The sequence below is a fragment of the Euleptes europaea genome, chromosome 13 (genome assembly GCF_029931775.1).
Source record: "Euleptes europaea isolate rEulEur1 chromosome 13, rEulEur1.hap1, whole genome shotgun sequence".
Classification (NCBI taxonomy): Eukaryota; Metazoa; Chordata; class Lepidosauria; order Squamata; family Sphaerodactylidae; genus Euleptes; species Euleptes europaea.
In genome coordinates, this window is record NC_079324.1 from 44,953,904 (window position 1) to 44,972,025 (window position 18,122).

Sequence of the window (18,122 nt, forward strand, 5' to 3'; positions counted from 1 at the left end):
ATTCCTGCCTCATTACCAATGCTGATTTCTCCATGCTTACTATCCCTCTGCCCTGACCTGGATGGCCCAGGCTAGCCTGATCTCATCAGATCTCAGAAGCTAAGTAGGGTCAGCCCTGGTTAGTATTTGGATGAGAGACCACCAAGGAAATCCAGGGTTGCTGTGCAGAGGAAGGAACTGGCAAACCACTTCTGTTAGTGTCTAATTCACTCTTCCCTACTTAAGGATAGATGGAATCCTATTCTAGCTGTATCTGAAGTGAGCTGTGGACTCTTGCTTTTTTCTACTGCTATTGGCAGACTAACACGGCTACCCATTGTGATACATCTTTGGACAGCACATGTATTCTGAATGACGCAGGGCAGATATTTCAGTTAAATAGTTATTTGTACAACAGGGACAGTCAGACTTGAAGCAGTAAGAGATCTGGGCCGGAACAGCGGAGTAAAATAAGTCAGCTACCAAGCCCAGCGCATCTAAGTGCCCCTGCCTAGACCCTCTCCTGGCTTATGTCTCCTGCCTTACCCGGATGTTGTCATCATTGCTGTTGGTTTTTTCTCCCTTCCAGTTCAGGCACAGGCTGAAGACAGGCGGCACGGAAGAGTACCCTGGGTTCAGCACCACGGCGGCTTGGAGTTTGGCTGCAACACAAAGGGAGATGAATCAGCAGAGCAGCATGTGAGGAGAGAGATATCTGGTGCAGGAGCCAACAGGCTGGAACTCTCAGATTTGATCATTGATCAGTGCACATACAAGCAAGTCTAGCCCCTTCTGGTTCAGGGGCTGAGCTTGCAAAAGTCTCTCCCCCTCCCCCCTATTTTGCATACAAAAAAAGCTGTACATGATTTGACAACCTATGTCAAGTAAGCAGAATTATGCAAAGCGGAAAAAACTTGCATTTTGAGAATTGAGATCGGGGGGGGGGGGGGTGAAGAGAAGAAATGGGTCTTGAACACATCGAGACCTGCTCAGAAAGGAGCCTCATCTCCAAAGAGTACAGGCTGTAGGTTTCCTCCTGTTTGCCCATTCCACGGGCTGTTCAGGACACAAGTGTGGCTTCAGAATGGCCCACTAGAACTGCAGTTGTTAACAGGAGACACCCTGGCTGTCCAAAGCTTTCATCCCCCAGTGATCTCGGTCCCTCCCCCAGTGCCACAGCCGCTCTGCCCCTTTCCCTGGACTGCAATGCATCTAAGCTCCAGCCCTCTGTGACCAAAATCCAATGCACTTCAGCTGTATTAGTTAACCCCTGTCACGGAACTTGGGGCATTTGTGTGGAGCGTTTGAACTTTTTCCCCTATGAGGGCATTGTATTGTTCCAGAGGCCACTAGACGGAAGCCAAGGACAAGGGCGACCAACAGACCTGTTCCTCTTTCAATCAGCGCCAGGTAATACAGGTGAGTATCCTCAGCCAGACCAGCTTCCACGACGTCTTTGGTGTAGGACAGCTCCTGCAAGGGTCAGGGCAGAGAAGAAGAGTTGGTTTTTATATGCCAACTTTCTCTACCACTTAAGGGAGAATCAAACTGGCTTACAATCACCTTCCCTTCCCCTCCCCACAACAGACACCCTGTGAGGTACGTGGGGCTGAGAGAGCGTGACTAGCCCAAGGTCACCCAGCTGGTTTCGTGTGTAGGAGTGGGGAAACCAACCTGGTTCACCAGATTAGAGTCCACTGCTCATGTGGAGGAGTGGGGAATCAAACCCAGTTCTCCAGATCAGACTCCACCGCTCCAAACCACCGTTCTTAACCACTACACCACGCTAGCTGCGAGCTGTTGGTGAGCTGGGGGTGTGCAGGCAGGCTTTCTCAAAGCCAGTGCCATAGTTGCCCTCCACCCCAGCCCATCTTTCACAAGACAACTATGGAGCGGCTGGGAAACTTCAAGACCCTGTGAACAGCAGGGAGCTGGGGGGGCTGCTCCTCCCAAGCCTCCCTTCCCCACCTACCAGGTAATCCTCATAGGTGAGAGCGATCCACTTCACCAAACGCGACACAATCTTTGCGGGAAAGAGGTGCTGGCATTCACTGGAGACTGGCAGGATGCCATGCTCTGAAAACCAGAACCAAGAAGAAGAGCATTGATCAAGGATATCGGAGGAAAGGATGAGCAGGGGAGCAGCTCTGGGTCCCCCACTGGGCAGAGAGACGGGGTATAAAAGATGCAGATAAATACACAAATGTAACGAATGAGCGCAGCCTTGATTCACATCCTTCCTGAAAGGCCCTCGCAGATGTGGAATTGGCTCCTCGGTAATCTCACCTTTACACTCAAAATAGGTTTCTATCATATGTAATTGGGGAGAATTGTTCTGAATGCATTTGCCATATTTTGAAAAACGTAAGTCAGAATAAAGATAAAGACAAAACAGGTGGTGAAAGAAGGGTATTACAATAAAAGGCGAGGTCTAATTTTCACAGCAGTGGAAAACTTGTGCCTGAGCTGTTTCAGTTCCTACTAACTGCTGCGTACAGAAACTAGATGGCAAAGAGAAGGGTTCTATGGTGTAGCCTTTTCCCTGACATGCTGGCTTTCTGTGTGCAGGGAATTCCTTTTGTGCAGAGTAGCATTCCATCACGCCTGCCGTCTGAAGTGGTACAGCCCAGACAGGTTTTTACCCCCTCACACAGAATTCTGCTGAACCCCATTAACATCCTCCCATGCCATACACCAACTAGGGTTCAGCTGAATGCTGCCCAGCACCCCCCATACCTCCCTGGCCACACAGTTGGTAAGTGGCTGGCTTAGGAAAACTGCCTCCATCAATAAACGAATCTCCAAGTTTTTTGGCTCATCTTGATTTTTCAAAAATTCTATTTATTTTCAAACCTTTAAAAAAAAGCAATCAAGAAGAAGAGTTGGTTTTTATATGCCGACTTTCTTTACCACTTAAGGAAGAATCAAACCGGCTTACAATCACCTTCCCTTCCCCTCCCCACAACAGACACCCTGTGAAGTAGGTGGTGCTGAGAGAGTGACTAGCCCAAGGTCACCCAGCTGGCTTCATCAGAGTCCACCGCTCCAAACCACCGCTCTTAACCACTACAGCACGCTGGCTCTCAAGCGTACAAGTTTTTTACTTATTTATTTTCAAATAAACAATCCTAACGCTGGTGTGAGTTACTGCTAGTAAATGGCTTACCATAACCTGGGGCGCGTCTACCCTAGCTCCAAGCTTGGCTGGCGCACGCTAATGCTGGCTTCAACATGTCCCCTCAGTTAGGACTTTATCAGTCTACACCAATCCGAGACAGATTTTACCACTGTGGGGCTTACAATGAACTCCCATGTTGCACAGGCTGTGGTTAAAGGTGGGATTTGGGGTCTGCAGAGGGCTGCTGAAAAATGTGGCTGCTTACACCAAGGTAAGCATCAGCTCTGGGGAAAGAGGGGGAGGGGCTGTTGGGACGTACCAAGGGAAGCAAATTGCTTTTGCAGAGCCAGGCGGGACTCCAGCCTCATCTTGAGCAACTTCATGGTCCTCTCCATGTGGCTGGCGCTCAGAGAGCTATCGGCGATCACCGGCTGCTGGGAACAAGAGAAGTTGAGGAAGAAAGAGCAACTTCTGCGGCCTGGTCAACCAGGCAGGCCTGACCAGGTCAGATTCTCTTCACTACAGAGCTGAAGAGTTGCAAAGCACGCTAGGAAAAGAAACCAGGCAACACTTTCAGGGATTCGTCCCAAGTGTCAAGCCCTTTGCGCTCGTCTGTGCCACTCAGCAGCAGGCTACAGCCATAAACTTTGGTCTGCCGCAACATCAACCATACTCAAGGGCATCACTTGTTGTTTCACTTTATTCATTTCACTTTCGGGAGATTTTTGGTGAGTTGATGCAACTGTTATTAGAACAGATGCAGTTGGATCCTTCTAGCCCTTCCGCTGCCTTGTGAATCTATGCACCGTTTGTAGCCATCCATACACTTTGTAATGCAGCCCCCTCTCCCCTTTTATAGCCAGTCTTACACCTGTATAGCCCCACTGCAACCCCTCAGTTCAGGCTTCCACATGCAAACATTTATTGCCTTAGAAACTGTAGACCCATGATTGGGAAGCCTGCCCTTCCGCAGCAGCAGCAATGGAGCCTGCTGGAGACGTCCCTTCTAGAATCATAGAATCACAGAGTTGGAAGGGACCACCAGGGTCATCTAGTCCAACCCCCTGCACAATGCAGGAAATTCCAAATTACCTCCCCTCACACACCCCCAGTGACCCCTACTTCATGCCCAGATGGCCAAGATGCCCTCCCTCTCAACATCTGCTTAAGGTCATAGAATCAGCATTGCTGACAGATGGCCATCTAACCTCTTCTTAAAAACCTCCAGGGAAGGAGAGCACACCACCTCTGTGTTCTGTATTCAAGCTCACCTGGGGCTGATCCTTGGGGAAGTGCAGACCCCCCAACTTCTGCACCCACACGTAAGGGTGGCCCAGCTCCGTCACATAGTCGCTCAGGGTCAGGATACTGGAAAGACAGACAGAGAGAGATGTAGCGATGGACAGAAAGCATAAGTTCCCCAGGGCCACCCCTCTGCCTGCTCCCTGCTTACCCAACTTTATCAAACTGGAATTGGTTGGCAGGATTGGGAGTTCGCTTCCCATGATCTCCGGGATACAAGCAGCTCAAAAGGGAATCAAGTGACAGCAGCTCTCTGGGGGGAAAAAAGGGAAGAATGATCTGAACCCTCAATTTTTCAGAGTTATCCCTTTCGGATGCCATAACCCAAGAACCTCTCTTCTTCTGCTCTGCAGCTTGCAAATCCTCCTACCAGAGGAAAAACTATTTTTCTGCAGTAGGATACGGCTTACCCAATACCATCGGCGCACCTATGGCTTATAGAGTTTCATGGGAAAAACAGAAAGGCTGCAGCCCCAAGGACCTTACAGCCTTAACTGCAACAGAGGGAACAATTCAAATATAGGTAAATAAGCATTTCACACAATTTTAAGCAGTTCATGGTGGGAAGATAATCATTCAAAGTTCAGCATCCGAGATTATGCAACGGTAATACATCTGCACGCACTGCAGTGCATTACTTGTCTTTTCTCCTAAATTTTCCCTTCCTTGATGGCTCCCCATATCTATTGGCAGCATCACCATGTACCAAGCTCTGCAGGAACACTGTCTTGGCTTTAACTTCTATTCCTCTCTCGACTTTGTATCGTCTGCTGCCAAGTTATGTTGTTTCTCCATCCACACACAGCAAGGATCCAGCCCTTCTCTCTCCCCCTTTGGTTCCTGCCCTAGTCACCTCCCGCCTGGAACAGGGCAACCTCCTCCTCTCTGGCCTTCCCCCACTGCATCTCAATCCTATGATTTCCATCCAAAATGTCACTGCCAAAACCATTCCTTCCTTTGCTGTGAGGGCCCACGTGACTCCCCTCTTCAAATCCCAGCGCAAACTCTTTGGTCCTTCGCTTTAAAACTAGACATCCTTGCATTTGACATTAAGGGTCTTTCTAGGGACATCTGCACCTTTTGCTCCTCTGGCCCCAGTGCCTTCAGGTCTCTTGCCCTCTAATGTGGCTCCACCCAACTCCTGCTGCTCCTTCAAGCGGTACTCCCTTCAGAATGTGGTGCTTCCCCCCCCTCTCCCCTCCAGGTCACTGCCTTCCCCTTCGTCCTCATTGCCCACTGTAAACAAGTTCAGGCATACACAACTCCATTGGCTTGCGTTCCTTGCTACGCTTTTGTTTCTCTGTTGACTTCCCTATTGCCTACTAGAAGAAGAAGAGTCGGTTTTTATATGCCGACTTTCTCTACCACTTAAGGGAGAACCAAAGCAGCTTACAATCACCTTCCCTTCCCCTCCCCACAACAGACACCCTGTGAGGTACGTGGGGCTGAGAGCATGACTAGCCCAAGGTCACCCAGCTGACATCATGTGGAGGAGTGGGGAAACAAATCCAGTTCACCAGATTAGCCTCTGCTGCTCATGTGGCGGAGTGGGGAATGAAACCCGGTTCTCCAGATTAGAGTCCCACCACTCCAAACCACCGCTCTTAGCCTCTATACCACGCTGGCTCTGTAGAGTGTAACTCTGTAAAACACTGATGATCCAGTGCAATTAAAAATATACTTTTCCAGGTACCGAATCGAGGGTTTGCAGAAGTAACAACTTTGCCAGACTAGGTATTCCTTGCATGCTCATTTTCCAACTGCCCAGAGTTTGCCCGGCTTCTCCAGATTCCCCCTTGGCTGGCCACACTAATTACCAAAACTCCTGAAACCAGAGATAAGCCCATCTGCTCCCCCCTCCAGCACCACCCCAGCTCAGCCAGAGCTGACAATGGGCTTCATGCTTAACCAGTGACCCTATTTGATTTAGCTCTCTTCATATTAACCTTCTGCTCATCACAGAAGTTCTTTCTTCCTCTCTGCGGTATGAGAGATGACAATCTGTAGCCCATTTAAAAGGGGAACAGCAGAGACGACGGAATATGAAATTACATTTCAGAAGATCAGAGAGTGAAGGGAAGAACATTCAAGCTGGCAAGGGGGGGGGGGAAATTCCAACAACCCTCTCCTTAAGTTGCGGTAGCATTCCCATGGCAACACTGCAGAAACAAACTCCCATTTCCCAAAGAATCTAGAAGAAGAAGAGTTGGTTTTTATATGATGACTTTCTCTGCCACTTAAGGGAGGATCAAACCGGCTTACAATCCCCTTCCCTGTGAGGTAGGTAGGTCTGAGAGAACTGTGAGTAGCCCAAGGTCACCCAGCTGGCTTCATGTGGAGGAGTAGGGAAACAAATCCAGTTCACCAGATTAGCCTCCGCTACTCATGTGGAGGAGGAGTGGGGAATCAAACCCGGTTCTCCAGATCAGACCCCACCACTCCAAACCACCACTCTTAACCACTACACCACACTGGCTCTAATGGCTGCTATTTCCCAGGCACAAGTTCCATGTCGGGGGGAAACAGGGACAACGTGACGCAATATTGGTGGAAGAAAACTATCATACATGAAACGGCGAGAACTGAGTAAAGCAGCAGCGTTCTACATGGTCTTCCAAACATAGAATCACAGAGTTGGAAGGGGCAGTACAGGCCATCTAGTCCAACCCCCTGCTCAATGCAGGATCAGCCCAGAGCATCCCTGTCAAGCGCTTGTCCAGCCTCTGCTTAAAGACTGCCAGTGAAGGGGAGAGCACTCCCTAGGAAGTTGATTCCACTGTTGAACAACCCTTACTGTAAAAAATGTTTCCCTAATATCTAGCCGGTACCTTTCCACCCACGATTTAAACCTATTATCAGGGGCCCTATCCTCTGCTGCCAACAGGAACAGCTCCCTGCCCTCCTCTAAGTGACAGCCCTTCGAATAACAAACAAGTAACTATGAGAGCACAAATGAGCCTCCTGCTCCCAAGCAGGATTAACAGTGCTTGCGCATCATATCCTGGGACACCCTCTCTTGCTTCCCCTCCAATGCAATCTCTGCCACTGTTAATATTTAGACTGTACTCTCCCGGGAGTCTTGTCAAGTTTTTGTTTCTTGCTTCCTTACATAACTTAGGAAAGTGGCAGGTACACTGAAGGTGTTATATAAACAACAATAAAAAACAAAATAAAACAAAAAAAACCGATAGGATATGCCGGTGTCCTTACCCTTGAGGCTCAGGGCCAAAAGGCATGTTATTTTTGGGATCTGTGACTAAATACTCCAATCCATAGTTGAGCCTAAAAAAGCAGCTAGAGGATTGGAGCGGTAGTAGTTTTCTGCGTGGAAGGATTTTTCCTTTTGTTTGGGGGGAAGCGTTTCATCTTTTGAGCCTTCCACCCCCATCCCTCTCCTGTAGTCTGAAGTGGCTTACCCAGAGGCAGGTTTTTCAATTGACAACAGTCCCCCCAACAATACTCATTCAGTGCACTTTTCACCCTCCTCTAAAGGTGGGATGAAATACTATATGGTTCTCCCCTCCCCCATCTAATCCTCACAATTACCCTGTGAAGTAGGTGAGGTTGATGGTGAATAGCAGAAGGTCACTCAGTGAGCTTCCACGGCAGATTGGGGATTCGAACCTGGGTCTTCCAGATTCTACTCTGGCACTCTAACAGCTACACAATGCTGGCCAACCAACTCTTGAGTGAGGACACTCCTGCGCTTGGCACCTCTCCCAATGCTCTTTTGACTCTCCGCAGAGATTGTTAGGGGAGGGGCTGTAGCTCAGGGAGGAGCTGTAGCTCAGTGGTAGAGCCTCTGCTTGGCATGCAGAAGGTCCCAGATTCAATCCCTGGCAACTTCAGTTAAAGGGACTAGGCAAGGAGGTGATGTGAAAGACCCCTACCTGAGACCCTGGAGAGCCGCTGCTGATCTGAGTAGCCAATACTGACTTTGATGGACCAAGGGTCTGATTCAGTATAAGGCAGCTTCATGGGTTCCAAAAAAGTAGAAGGGGGCATAGTACCACACTGACCTCCAGGCGTGAGGTGACCCCCCCCCGCACGCACACACACAAACACACACTGCACAACAGAGATGCAGCTGGAGTGCTGCTTCTTCTGAGCTCATTTCAGTGGTTGTGGCTCCAGCCAGCTTTCCCAGTCAAACCAAGCCCAGGCTCCCAAAGGAGAAACGCCGGTCCTTGAGACAAGGTGACCCACGGAGCAGGAGAGGAGGGAAGGGACAGGGATGTGCAGACAAGGGAGAAGGAGGCGGGCAAAAGCCCACACTGCACAGCCGAGGAAAGGGAAGCGATTTGTCCGCAAGAGAGTAATTAAAGGCGACGGGAGAATGAGATGCCATCGGCAGGAGCCGCAACGAGAGCGGCCTCGGCAGTGCAGGCAGCCTTCTCCCCCGGCAATCAAACCTAAAGCTCTACGAGGCTTGCATGCGTCTCCTCCTTGTCTGGCAGCCGAGATATAGAGATCAGAGGCCTATTCTGTCACTTCCACTAAAATATCCTCTCAATGGGTACTAAGAGGGATGCCTGCAGCACCAACAAAGCGGGGGGGGGGTTTGAAGGGGGGAGGCATGATTGCCCAGCTGAAGAGAAGGACACCCCAAAAGGGGCACTGAATAGCCACAGCTCCCCCTGTTGCTAGTTGATGGGAGTACTGTCTCTTGCGTTCCAAGATTTTGCTAAAATAATTTGCAGAAATCAAAACAGCAAATCTGGGAGCCGAGAAATCCAGATTCTACATATTAGACCGTTTTCATATACAGGTTGAGTATCCTTTTTCCGGACATCTGATAACCGGACTGATCCGAAAACTAGACCTTTTGAGCCAGCATACAGGCATTATTACGCACAGGCCCTCAGCAGTGCCACTGATAGTTCAATGTACACAAAATTATTTAAAATATTGTTTCAAATTACTCAGGCGATGTGTATAAAGTATACATAAAACATATATAAAACATAAATCGATTTCATGTTTAGACTTGGGTGACATCCCCAAGATATCTCATTATACATATACAAAAAATTCCAAGATACGGAAAGATCCGAAATATGGACCACTTCTGGTCCCAAGCAGTCTGGATAAGGGATACTCAACCTGTATTTCCTTTAGTTTGCATTCTACTTATAAAAATTACAGGCCAATTTTGGTCCCGTTTTTAGTAATGGACTGGGGTGGGGGGTGTTGTTTGTTTTTAATGAACACGCTGGACAGCCCTGCTTGCGCTGTTGGTAAAAGTGATGTCATGTTATGATGGGAGGTGAACAAAGTAAGGAATCCAGAGTCACACCATCTTGGCGGCACTCCTGCAGACCCACTCAAGATCTACCCGCAGAAGAGTTGGTGCCAGGATCCACCGATCTCCACAGAACTGATTTGGGCCAAACTCTCATCCAACAGAGAGAGCCACTGGCCAGCTGAACTGTGCAAGTGGAAGCGAGTGGGGGGCCACACAGCAGCAAGACCACGCGATATCCAGCACGGGTTCACAGTGCCATAAGAACATAAAAAAAGTCCTGCTGGATCAGACCAAGGCCCATCAAGTCCAGCAGCCTGTTCACACAGTGGCCAAACAGGTGCCTCCAGGAAGCCCACCAACAAGACTGCAGCAGCATTATCCTGCCTGTGTTCCACAGCACCTTAATAGGTGTGCTCCTCTGAACCTGGAGAGAATAGGTATGCATCATGACTAGTATTCATTTTGACTAGTAGTCCACTCCCCTCTTAAAGCCTTCCAAGTTGGCAGCCATCACCACATCCTGGGGCAGGGAGTTCCACAATTTAACTATGTGTTGTGAGAATAAATACTTCCTTTTATCTGTTTTGAATCTCTCACCCTCCAGCTTCAGCAGATGACCCCCGCATTCTAGTATTATGTGAGAGGGAGAAAAGCTTTTCCCTGTCCACTCTCTCCATACCATGCATCATTTTATAGACCTCTTTACAGGGTTGCTTGAAGGATTACAAGACAATGTCTACAAAGCACTCTGACTATCTGTAAGCAACACAAAAATGTTAAAACACTGTGAATACCACTACACCTGAGTGTCAGTGCATATTTTACATGTGCATCTACATTTGTAAGGATTTCAAGTACTGGGACTGGGAAAGGCCCCAAACTACAGGGGCCCCTGCTGGTCAAAGACAGTCTTGGGCAAGGAGGGCCTACAGTCTGACTCAGCAGAAGGCAGATTCACAGATGGCCGATGCATTAACATTAGCTGCTAATTCACAGATGCTTCTGTTGGACGAGATCTTAAAGCAGTAACGATCTGGCCACAGTGATCAATTGCATTAGTATACCTTCCCTTCCTTCGAGAAAGAATCTGATGCTAATGTTGATCTTGTGGGCAACCCCGACACCAGAAGAGTTCATTCTAAGGCTTATCTGCTCCCCACTATTCAAAGCTTACCCAGCACTGATCGGCATGGTCATCTCAGCTGCCGCAGTCACCTTTGTTTTAACTGTCATGACATTGAGGTTCATCAAATAGTAGAAGGTCAAGTGGAGCACGCTGCCGTCTGCAACAACATGGCCAAGAAGGGGAGAGATTTAAGAAAGGAAATCAAATTTATCAGGTTGCGGGGAGGGGGGGGGAACAAGGTACAGCAAAAACTGCACTGCGGGTTGCAGCCCTTGGGGGAACAATACCCCCTTCTTGTTCACTCCAAAGGGAAAACGTTAAGTGGCAAGTAAGAAAAACAGTAGTGGCAGAGAGGGAGGGGTGAGCTTCATCCACAACTCTGCTGTGCTGGAAAGCACAAATGCAGGCAGGAACTGAAAGGTAAAAATGCTGCAGCAGGCAGGGCAACACAAACCAAGTTCTAATTCAGAATCTGCCACTGGTAAATGCTCTGTCTCATTTTGCAGCCCTGCTCTACATGTTCTTTAAGGCACACAGTGGAGGGAGGGGGCTTCTATCTGTGCTAATATGTGATCGAGGGCCCCCCTCCGGACCTTTTGAAGCAGGATCAATTATAAGAATCGAGGCATTACACATTAGGGCTTCCTATCATCGTTTTGGGCAGAGGATAGTGGGGAGCTGTTTGTTTGCTCCTCCTCCTTGAACCACTGACAGCAAGTATGAACTGGGGTGTTTGCGGCACAGTTTTGATCGCATCACAATATGGTCGGTATCCAATGAGAATAATTCACAGTGGGTAGCCGTGTTAGTCTGTTTGCAGTAGTCATTGGTATCCAATGAATCCATCTGGATTACACAGCCAAAGGCAGTGCCTTCAAAATGTCAAAGAGTCAAGTGGGGCCCAGAGGGGGCTTCCAGGGACAAAGAGGGGATTACACTCCCTAGTAGCTATAACCGATCCTTTCCCTGCTAGCCCCGTTGCCCTGCGCTGCCACACAAATCGCAGTCCTCTTTTCCCCATATCACACTTTCTTGGAATCCTCAGCCCTTGAGGTGCTAGAAGCATGCACCTTCCTTGCACAGTCCATCTGCTCTGAGCAAAGATTGCTGTTTGCTTTGCAACTTGCAATGAGCTACGGGCAAGTACCCATTTGTTAGGATTTGTGTCCACGTGCTAGTCATAAAACCCAAGTGACCAGGAACACATTTGCCTGGCGCTCTCTCATACCTTTGCATTTCAAGTCAATGGTGACTGACAGAGGGTGCCTCTTTAACATCTCCTTGCGCTTGTCGTCCAGCTGTACCCCCAGTGTTGGGCGGCGACGTTTCTATGATGGGAAAGGCAAAGTCTCAGGAAATGCTGCCACTCTCCTGCATCACCCCTCCCCACAACTGGCCCTTGTTCAATGTGAATTCACACTAGAGATGGTGTACCCTGTTATGTCACTGCCTGTCTTCTCCATATACTTTCACAAGCAGGTGTGATTTGTGGCAAAAAGGACGAAACTGCAGCCCCGTACTTCAGCTTCTGGAAACCCCTGGCCTGTATTCATCCACATTCCAAAGACTTAAGGGCACCTCAGTCTTCTCGATGGGGCAGTCACTTCTACCAAGTTTTCCTTCCCACTGCGGACTTTCCAGTATGATATTCCCAAGGTTCAATGACATTCCCCTGAACAAAACTAGGAGGGAAGCTCAGTGGGAATCAGCAGAAATGATCACCACTTCTTTAAATTCTAGGGGCCCTTAAATCTTTGGAAATTTATTACTGGATATGGCCCCTGTTGTGAAACCGCAGTCCCCTACCATATGGGTAGGGAATCACCATCACTCCCTCCCAACAGAGTGGGCATAAGCCCAAAGGGGACGATAAAGCAAAGGGACTCCCAGAAGTTGATCTGTTTACAAGTGGGTTTTTTACCTCTCTCCCCTTTAAGCCCACCCCACAGTAACTGAGCCGTAATGCTTGACCTGATTTTGCTATATTTGCATGTTAAGATTTTGCGGGATTTTTTAATGGATTTTACTCTATTGATTGACTGGTTGACTGGAAGCTGCCTTGGTTCTGGGTTGGCAGAAAAGCAGCACAGACATTTGCAAAATAAAGAGATCTCAGGATGCCTGACTTTCTTCCTCTTCATTGCATTGCTAAGGACATGAAGGGAAGCAAGAATCATTTGCTTCTGCTTTTACTGATTGCAACGGCACATCTTTCACCTGAAAGCATGGGTACATGCTTTGCCATAACCCCTGGGCAGAAAGAGCTATTGACTCCCAGCCCAACCACGCTTCCTCCCCCTCCCACTGCTTGCAAACCTACTGTACAGTGGCAGGGCCAGTGTCTTACCGTGGTCTGCTCCTCCTCAGCATCTGAATCGCTCTCATCATCTGTGAATCAAAATCAATACACATAAGGGGGTCTCTATTTGCGCAAACGCAGCCTTAATCCCCAAAGCAGCCATTTACAGAAAGAAGCAGGCTGCTAGCCATAGGGGTGGCACAAACCCATGAACTGATGCTGCAGAAAAGACTTATTTCACAATGCATTTGCTGTTAAAACTTTGGTTTATTGGGTTCAAGATCTCACTTTAAGACTCAGCTCTAAGAAGCTTCTCTTCTCTGTTTGAAATCTCTCTGCTGGCATGTGAATTCCAAATGGGTGGTTGTGTTAATCTGCAGTGGCAACATAACAACAGGAGTTCAGTGGCACAATAAAGACTAACAACATTTGTTCTGTACACTCAGTCCTACCTCATGAAAGCTTATGCTACAATAAACGCTGTTAGTCTCTAATGTGCCACAGGAGTCTCATTTGGTTTTGATATGTAACCTCCTCCAGTCTCAAACTCTCAGAGGTGTCTGGGGGGGTGGGGGCTTTAACCTGTTTTAATTAATGGTCCCAAATAACTTCTAGCCCATCAATCCGGCTTTCAGCATAAAAGCACAACACTTAAGCTAGGAGAGGAGTTCAAAGGAGAGTGACAGCATAAAAGGAGCCGGATGTAAAACCTCAGTCAGCTCAAATTAAAATACCGAAAGGCCCTGGGAAAAAACAGACATGTTTTCGCTGCTTGGCAGAATGCCAGCCGAAATTAGGCCAAATGAGCCTTTTGACACCAAGTTTTCCAGAGCTCCAGGACAAATACGGCAATGGCCAGCCCACCCTTCCTGCAAGACGGAGCCTTCAGCAGGGCCTCCCTAGATACGCTCAGGACACAGGAGAACGGGGGGGCAGGCGGGTCTGTATGGGAGCAGCAAGCTTTGGAACTTGCCTGGAGAAGCATCTGGCAAACAATGCAGAAGTGTTTGCACTGTTGTTCTAATTTTATCCTTTCTGCCCTTCTTATATGTTTTCAGCTTGCTCTTTTAAAATTCACAATTTGCCTTTTATAAGTTTTTTTTCCTTTGAAGATCAAAGAGTGCCTTTCACTCTCGCCCTACTTGCGCTATGCTGTGATTATGCTTCCCATCTTGTTTGTCTTGGAATACTGTTTCTTTAATACATTTTATATTTTTCAAACAAACATTACAAAACATACAAACATGCACAACAGAGTCTTACACGATAATGGCACCCACTCTATAACTTCTATTCTATTATACCTTCACTGAATAGTGTATCTGTGTATCCTTTTGACTTGGAATACTGAAGCCTTTCAACTTTCTTTTTTAAAATAAAAGTACTGAAGAGGCACGTTCAGCCACCTTTAATAGCCAGAACGTTTTACAGTGCAATCCTATGCAGAGTCACTCCAGTCTAAGCCCACTGAATGAATGAGCTTGCAGTAACTCTGCACAGGACAGCACTGTTAGTCTTTTTCTCCATGCAAAAGTACAGTGATGTTAAGGGGTGACTCTATTCCTTGCATTCCTTCTAGTTTTGCAGCTGCTGAAGGCACTGTCGCCCCCCATGAGGAACAGCTAGCCCCTTTCAAAAAAGGCCTGTTGTGCATTCAGCCTGCAGAGAAACGGAAGCCGCCCCGCCACTTCTTTGAGTCATTTCCCTGAGTCATGCTTGGCTACTGAGTCATTCTTGGCTACTGGAGCATCCCTCCACGCCTGCAGTTTTAAAAAAGATGGACAGAAGGCTCACGTGGGGGGGGGGTGTCCGTCGTTTGCTCACTTCCGGTCTACTCCGACTGGGGGCAGCTATCCAAGGTACTGCACAGCGCAGGTACCCAAGGTGATGGCGATTTGACCTGGGACCTTATACATGCAAAGGACATTATCTATTTCTGAGTCACTGACAGCAAGCAGAGGCACATTACCGACTTCCTCAGGGCCTCACCTTGAGAGTCCTCCGGGGGTTTGCAGAGAGCTTTGGCTTCCTCCACGTTTCCTTCTATAGCAACAGCCAGCTTCTTATCTGTGGAGGAAACGGTACCGTTAAGCACAACTCCCCCAGCATTAGAGGCATTTCTTTTCTTTTTAAACAAAAAAATGTAGTTTACTCTGAGATTCCACATTCATGGACAAGAAGTCAGTGATATGACAACAGCCTTTGCTCAGTGCAGACATGACCGAGGGCTACAGAGTCACACTACTAGGTGTGCAAAATGGGTACACTCTCAGCATTGATAGGTGCTACTGTTTCGAAGAGCTGGCCTGACCCAGGAAGGTTTACCACTCAACAAACATTAAACACTTCAAAATAGTTGACACGTTACGGCCTGTTCAGTCACTGAATTTCCCTTCTTGTATCCAAATGCCCTCAAATTAGCATCTTTGCACAATGGATATGTATTGAACACAGGAAGCTGCCTTATACTGAATCAGACCCTCGGTCCATCAAAGTCAGTACTGTCTACTCAGACCAGCAGCAGTTCTCCAGGGTCTCAGGCAGGGGTCTTTCACATCACCTACCTGCCTAGTCCCTTTAACTGGAGATGCCGGGGATTGAACCTGGGACCTTCTGCATGCCAAGCAGATGCTCTACCACTGAGCCACAGCCCCTCCCCAGTCAGTTGGATTTCATGAACCTGGTCCACTAGCAGTTCAGCTTTCCTCTCAGGCACAAGGCATCTTCCCAATCCAAGGGACTCTTCTACTAGAGGAAGAGGTGTTTTTTTGCGTCAGGCATCCCGTGCTGGCAATAGGTGCTACAGTTAGGAAACAGATCTGCGGGATTCGATCCAGTGTCACACATGAAGCTGCTTTATACTGAATCAGACCATCAAGGTCATTATTGTCTACTCAGACTGGCAGCAGCTCTCCAGGGTCTCAGGCAGGGGTCTTTCACATCACCTCCAGCATTAGAGGCATTTCTGTGGCATTCAGCAATGCACACTAACCTTCTAAGGAAAGGGACAGCTTTATAAAAATCCAGACTAGGACCTTTCCAGTGTGGTCAGAACGTCGCTCACGCGCCTTCTCTGGTCTCAAGCAGAAATTATCCTTTCCCAAGGGGATGCCTGAGAGCACTTGCCAGGGCTGAAAATGTAGCACCCCTCACCACAAGAGCAAGACTTTTCTACCGCTAAGCTAGAAAGCTGCACCACCACAGCTTGACAAAGGCAGCTCGGCGGCTGCCACAGCATCTTGGTCAAGCCCAAGCCTCTTGGGTTATGAAGGGAAGGAGGAGGGAGGGAGAGGATCTAAAGGAGCTCGCCTTTGCTAGAAACTTAAGGAGGAGAAAGATCTGGGGAGGGTCATCCAGGTGCCGCTCTTTCGCTTCTGCCACTGTAATATTCCAAGCCCCAACCCTCCTCCCTCAGCCTCTACCCCACAAAAGATAGGGTAAAGATTCTATGACCTTAGGCAGTTCATGAGAGGGAGGGCATCTTCTGGGCATGGAGTAGGGGGTGTGGGGGGAGGTAGCTGTGAATTCCCTTCATTGTGCAGGGGGTTGGACTAGATGACCCTGTTGGTCCCTTCCAACTGTATGATTCTATGAAAAGGAATAAGCATATTGTGCAAAAAACAATGAAACACAAAACACGAAAACAAAACATGCAAGTCAACCTAAGTTTCCAATTGACATCTGAGGTTTCTCCTAATACAATTCTGGCCATTCCACAGCACCTACCCTTGCTCAGCTAGCTTGCAAAAAACCCCATGAAGAACCTGGCACCTGTAAACCATCCACTCTTTAATCCAATGTGAGTTTCTACAGTTAACTTGGCAAAGAAAACCCTTTATCTAGTAGGAACCTGAGACTGGGCCCTTTGGGGCCCAGTACAACAGAGCTACCGTATATACTTGCGTATAAGCCGAGTTTTTCAGCCCAAAAAAAGGGCTGAAAAAGCCGGCCTCGGCTTATACGTGGGTTAATACGGTAGAGGAGGGAGGGAGGGGGGAACTTACCACTGCTGCCGCCATCGCCGCCGGGCACACCCGGCTCCCCCCAGCCAGGAGCGCCCTGGAAGGGCCTCCTGTGGCCACGGGAAGGCCGCGCCTCTGCCGCCGCCGGGCGCACCTGGCTCCTCTTGGCCAGGAGCGCCCGCCGCCACCTGCCTGCGCACCTGGAAAAGGTAAGCCTGCGGGGGGAGGAAGGGGTTATAAGCCGACCCTCGGCTTATACGCGGGTGCCTAATTTTTCCCCATTTTTGGGGAGAAATTAGGCACCTTGACTTATACGCGGGTCGGCTTATACACGGGTATATACGGTAAAACTACTACATAAAGGATGGATGGCTGAGGTAGTCCCACAGCGCCCAATACACAGAACTGATATTGCAAGTCAGCAGCTTAGCAAACAAACACTGACCAAGGTCCAGAAGCATACATGCATGCATAATCACCGAGGCTAGAAGAAGAGTTGGTTTTTATATGCCAACTTTCTCTGCCATTTAAGGGAGAATCAAACCGGCTTACAACCACCTTCCCTTCCCCTCCCCATGACAGACACCCTGTGAGGTAGATGAGGCTGAGAGAGTGTGACTAGCCCAAGGTCATCCAGCTGGCTTCGTGTGTAGGAGTGGGGAAACAAATCCAGTTCACCAGATTAGCCTCCGCCGCTCATGTGGAGGAGTGGGGAATTAAACCCGGTTCTCCAGATCAGAGCCCACTGCTCCAAACTCTTAACCACTACACCATGCTGGCTAGCTGGGTAAGTGTAGAATGCTAAAGGGAGAGGCACTCTGTACATGCCCAGAGACACTGCCCTCCCCAACCTCTGCACAACTACAGAGGAAAAGCAATTTGACTAGTGCTTAACACGAATAGCTTACAGCCCAGGATTCCATACAGCCTACACTGGAGCAGGTCCAAGGCTTCTCTTCTGTCCACAGCAGTTCAAATTAAACAGTCTAGGACCGTGTTGGCGAACCTATGGCACGCGTGCCACAAGCGGCACGCCGAGCCCTTTCTATGGGCACGAGTGGAGCCGCCGCCCCCCCCGCCCGTCCCCCGCC

At 48.8% G+C, this 18,122-nt stretch overlaps 1 protein-coding gene across 2 annotated transcripts in view; it reads right to left on the reverse strand.

The window, feature by feature from the left end:
• Window positions 1-18,122, reverse strand: part of THOC5 (THO complex subunit 5) — a 30,018-nt gene that overhangs the window by 1,167 nt on the left and 10,729 nt on the right. Inside the window, exons 8-17 of one of the 2 annotated variants that reach the window (XM_056859867.1) lie at window positions 15,059-15,136; window positions 13,118-13,158; window positions 11,999-12,098; window positions 10,819-10,927; window positions 4,551-4,652; window positions 4,369-4,465; window positions 3,417-3,528; window positions 1,952-2,055; window positions 1,365-1,452; window positions 526-641 (exon numbers count right to left, since the gene is read on the reverse strand). In XM_056859867.1, coding sequence (XP_056715845.1) covers window positions 526-641; window positions 1,365-1,452; window positions 1,952-2,055; window positions 3,417-3,528; window positions 4,369-4,465; window positions 4,551-4,652; window positions 10,819-10,927; window positions 11,999-12,098; window positions 13,118-13,158; window positions 15,059-15,136 — 947 coding nt within the window. Of the gene's footprint in view, window positions 1-525; window positions 642-1,364; window positions 1,453-1,951; window positions 2,056-3,416; window positions 3,532-4,368; window positions 4,466-4,550; window positions 4,653-10,818; window positions 10,928-11,998; window positions 12,099-13,117; window positions 13,159-15,058; window positions 15,137-18,122 lie in introns of both variants that reach the window. The other variant, XM_056859866.1, reaches the window with a different exon arrangement.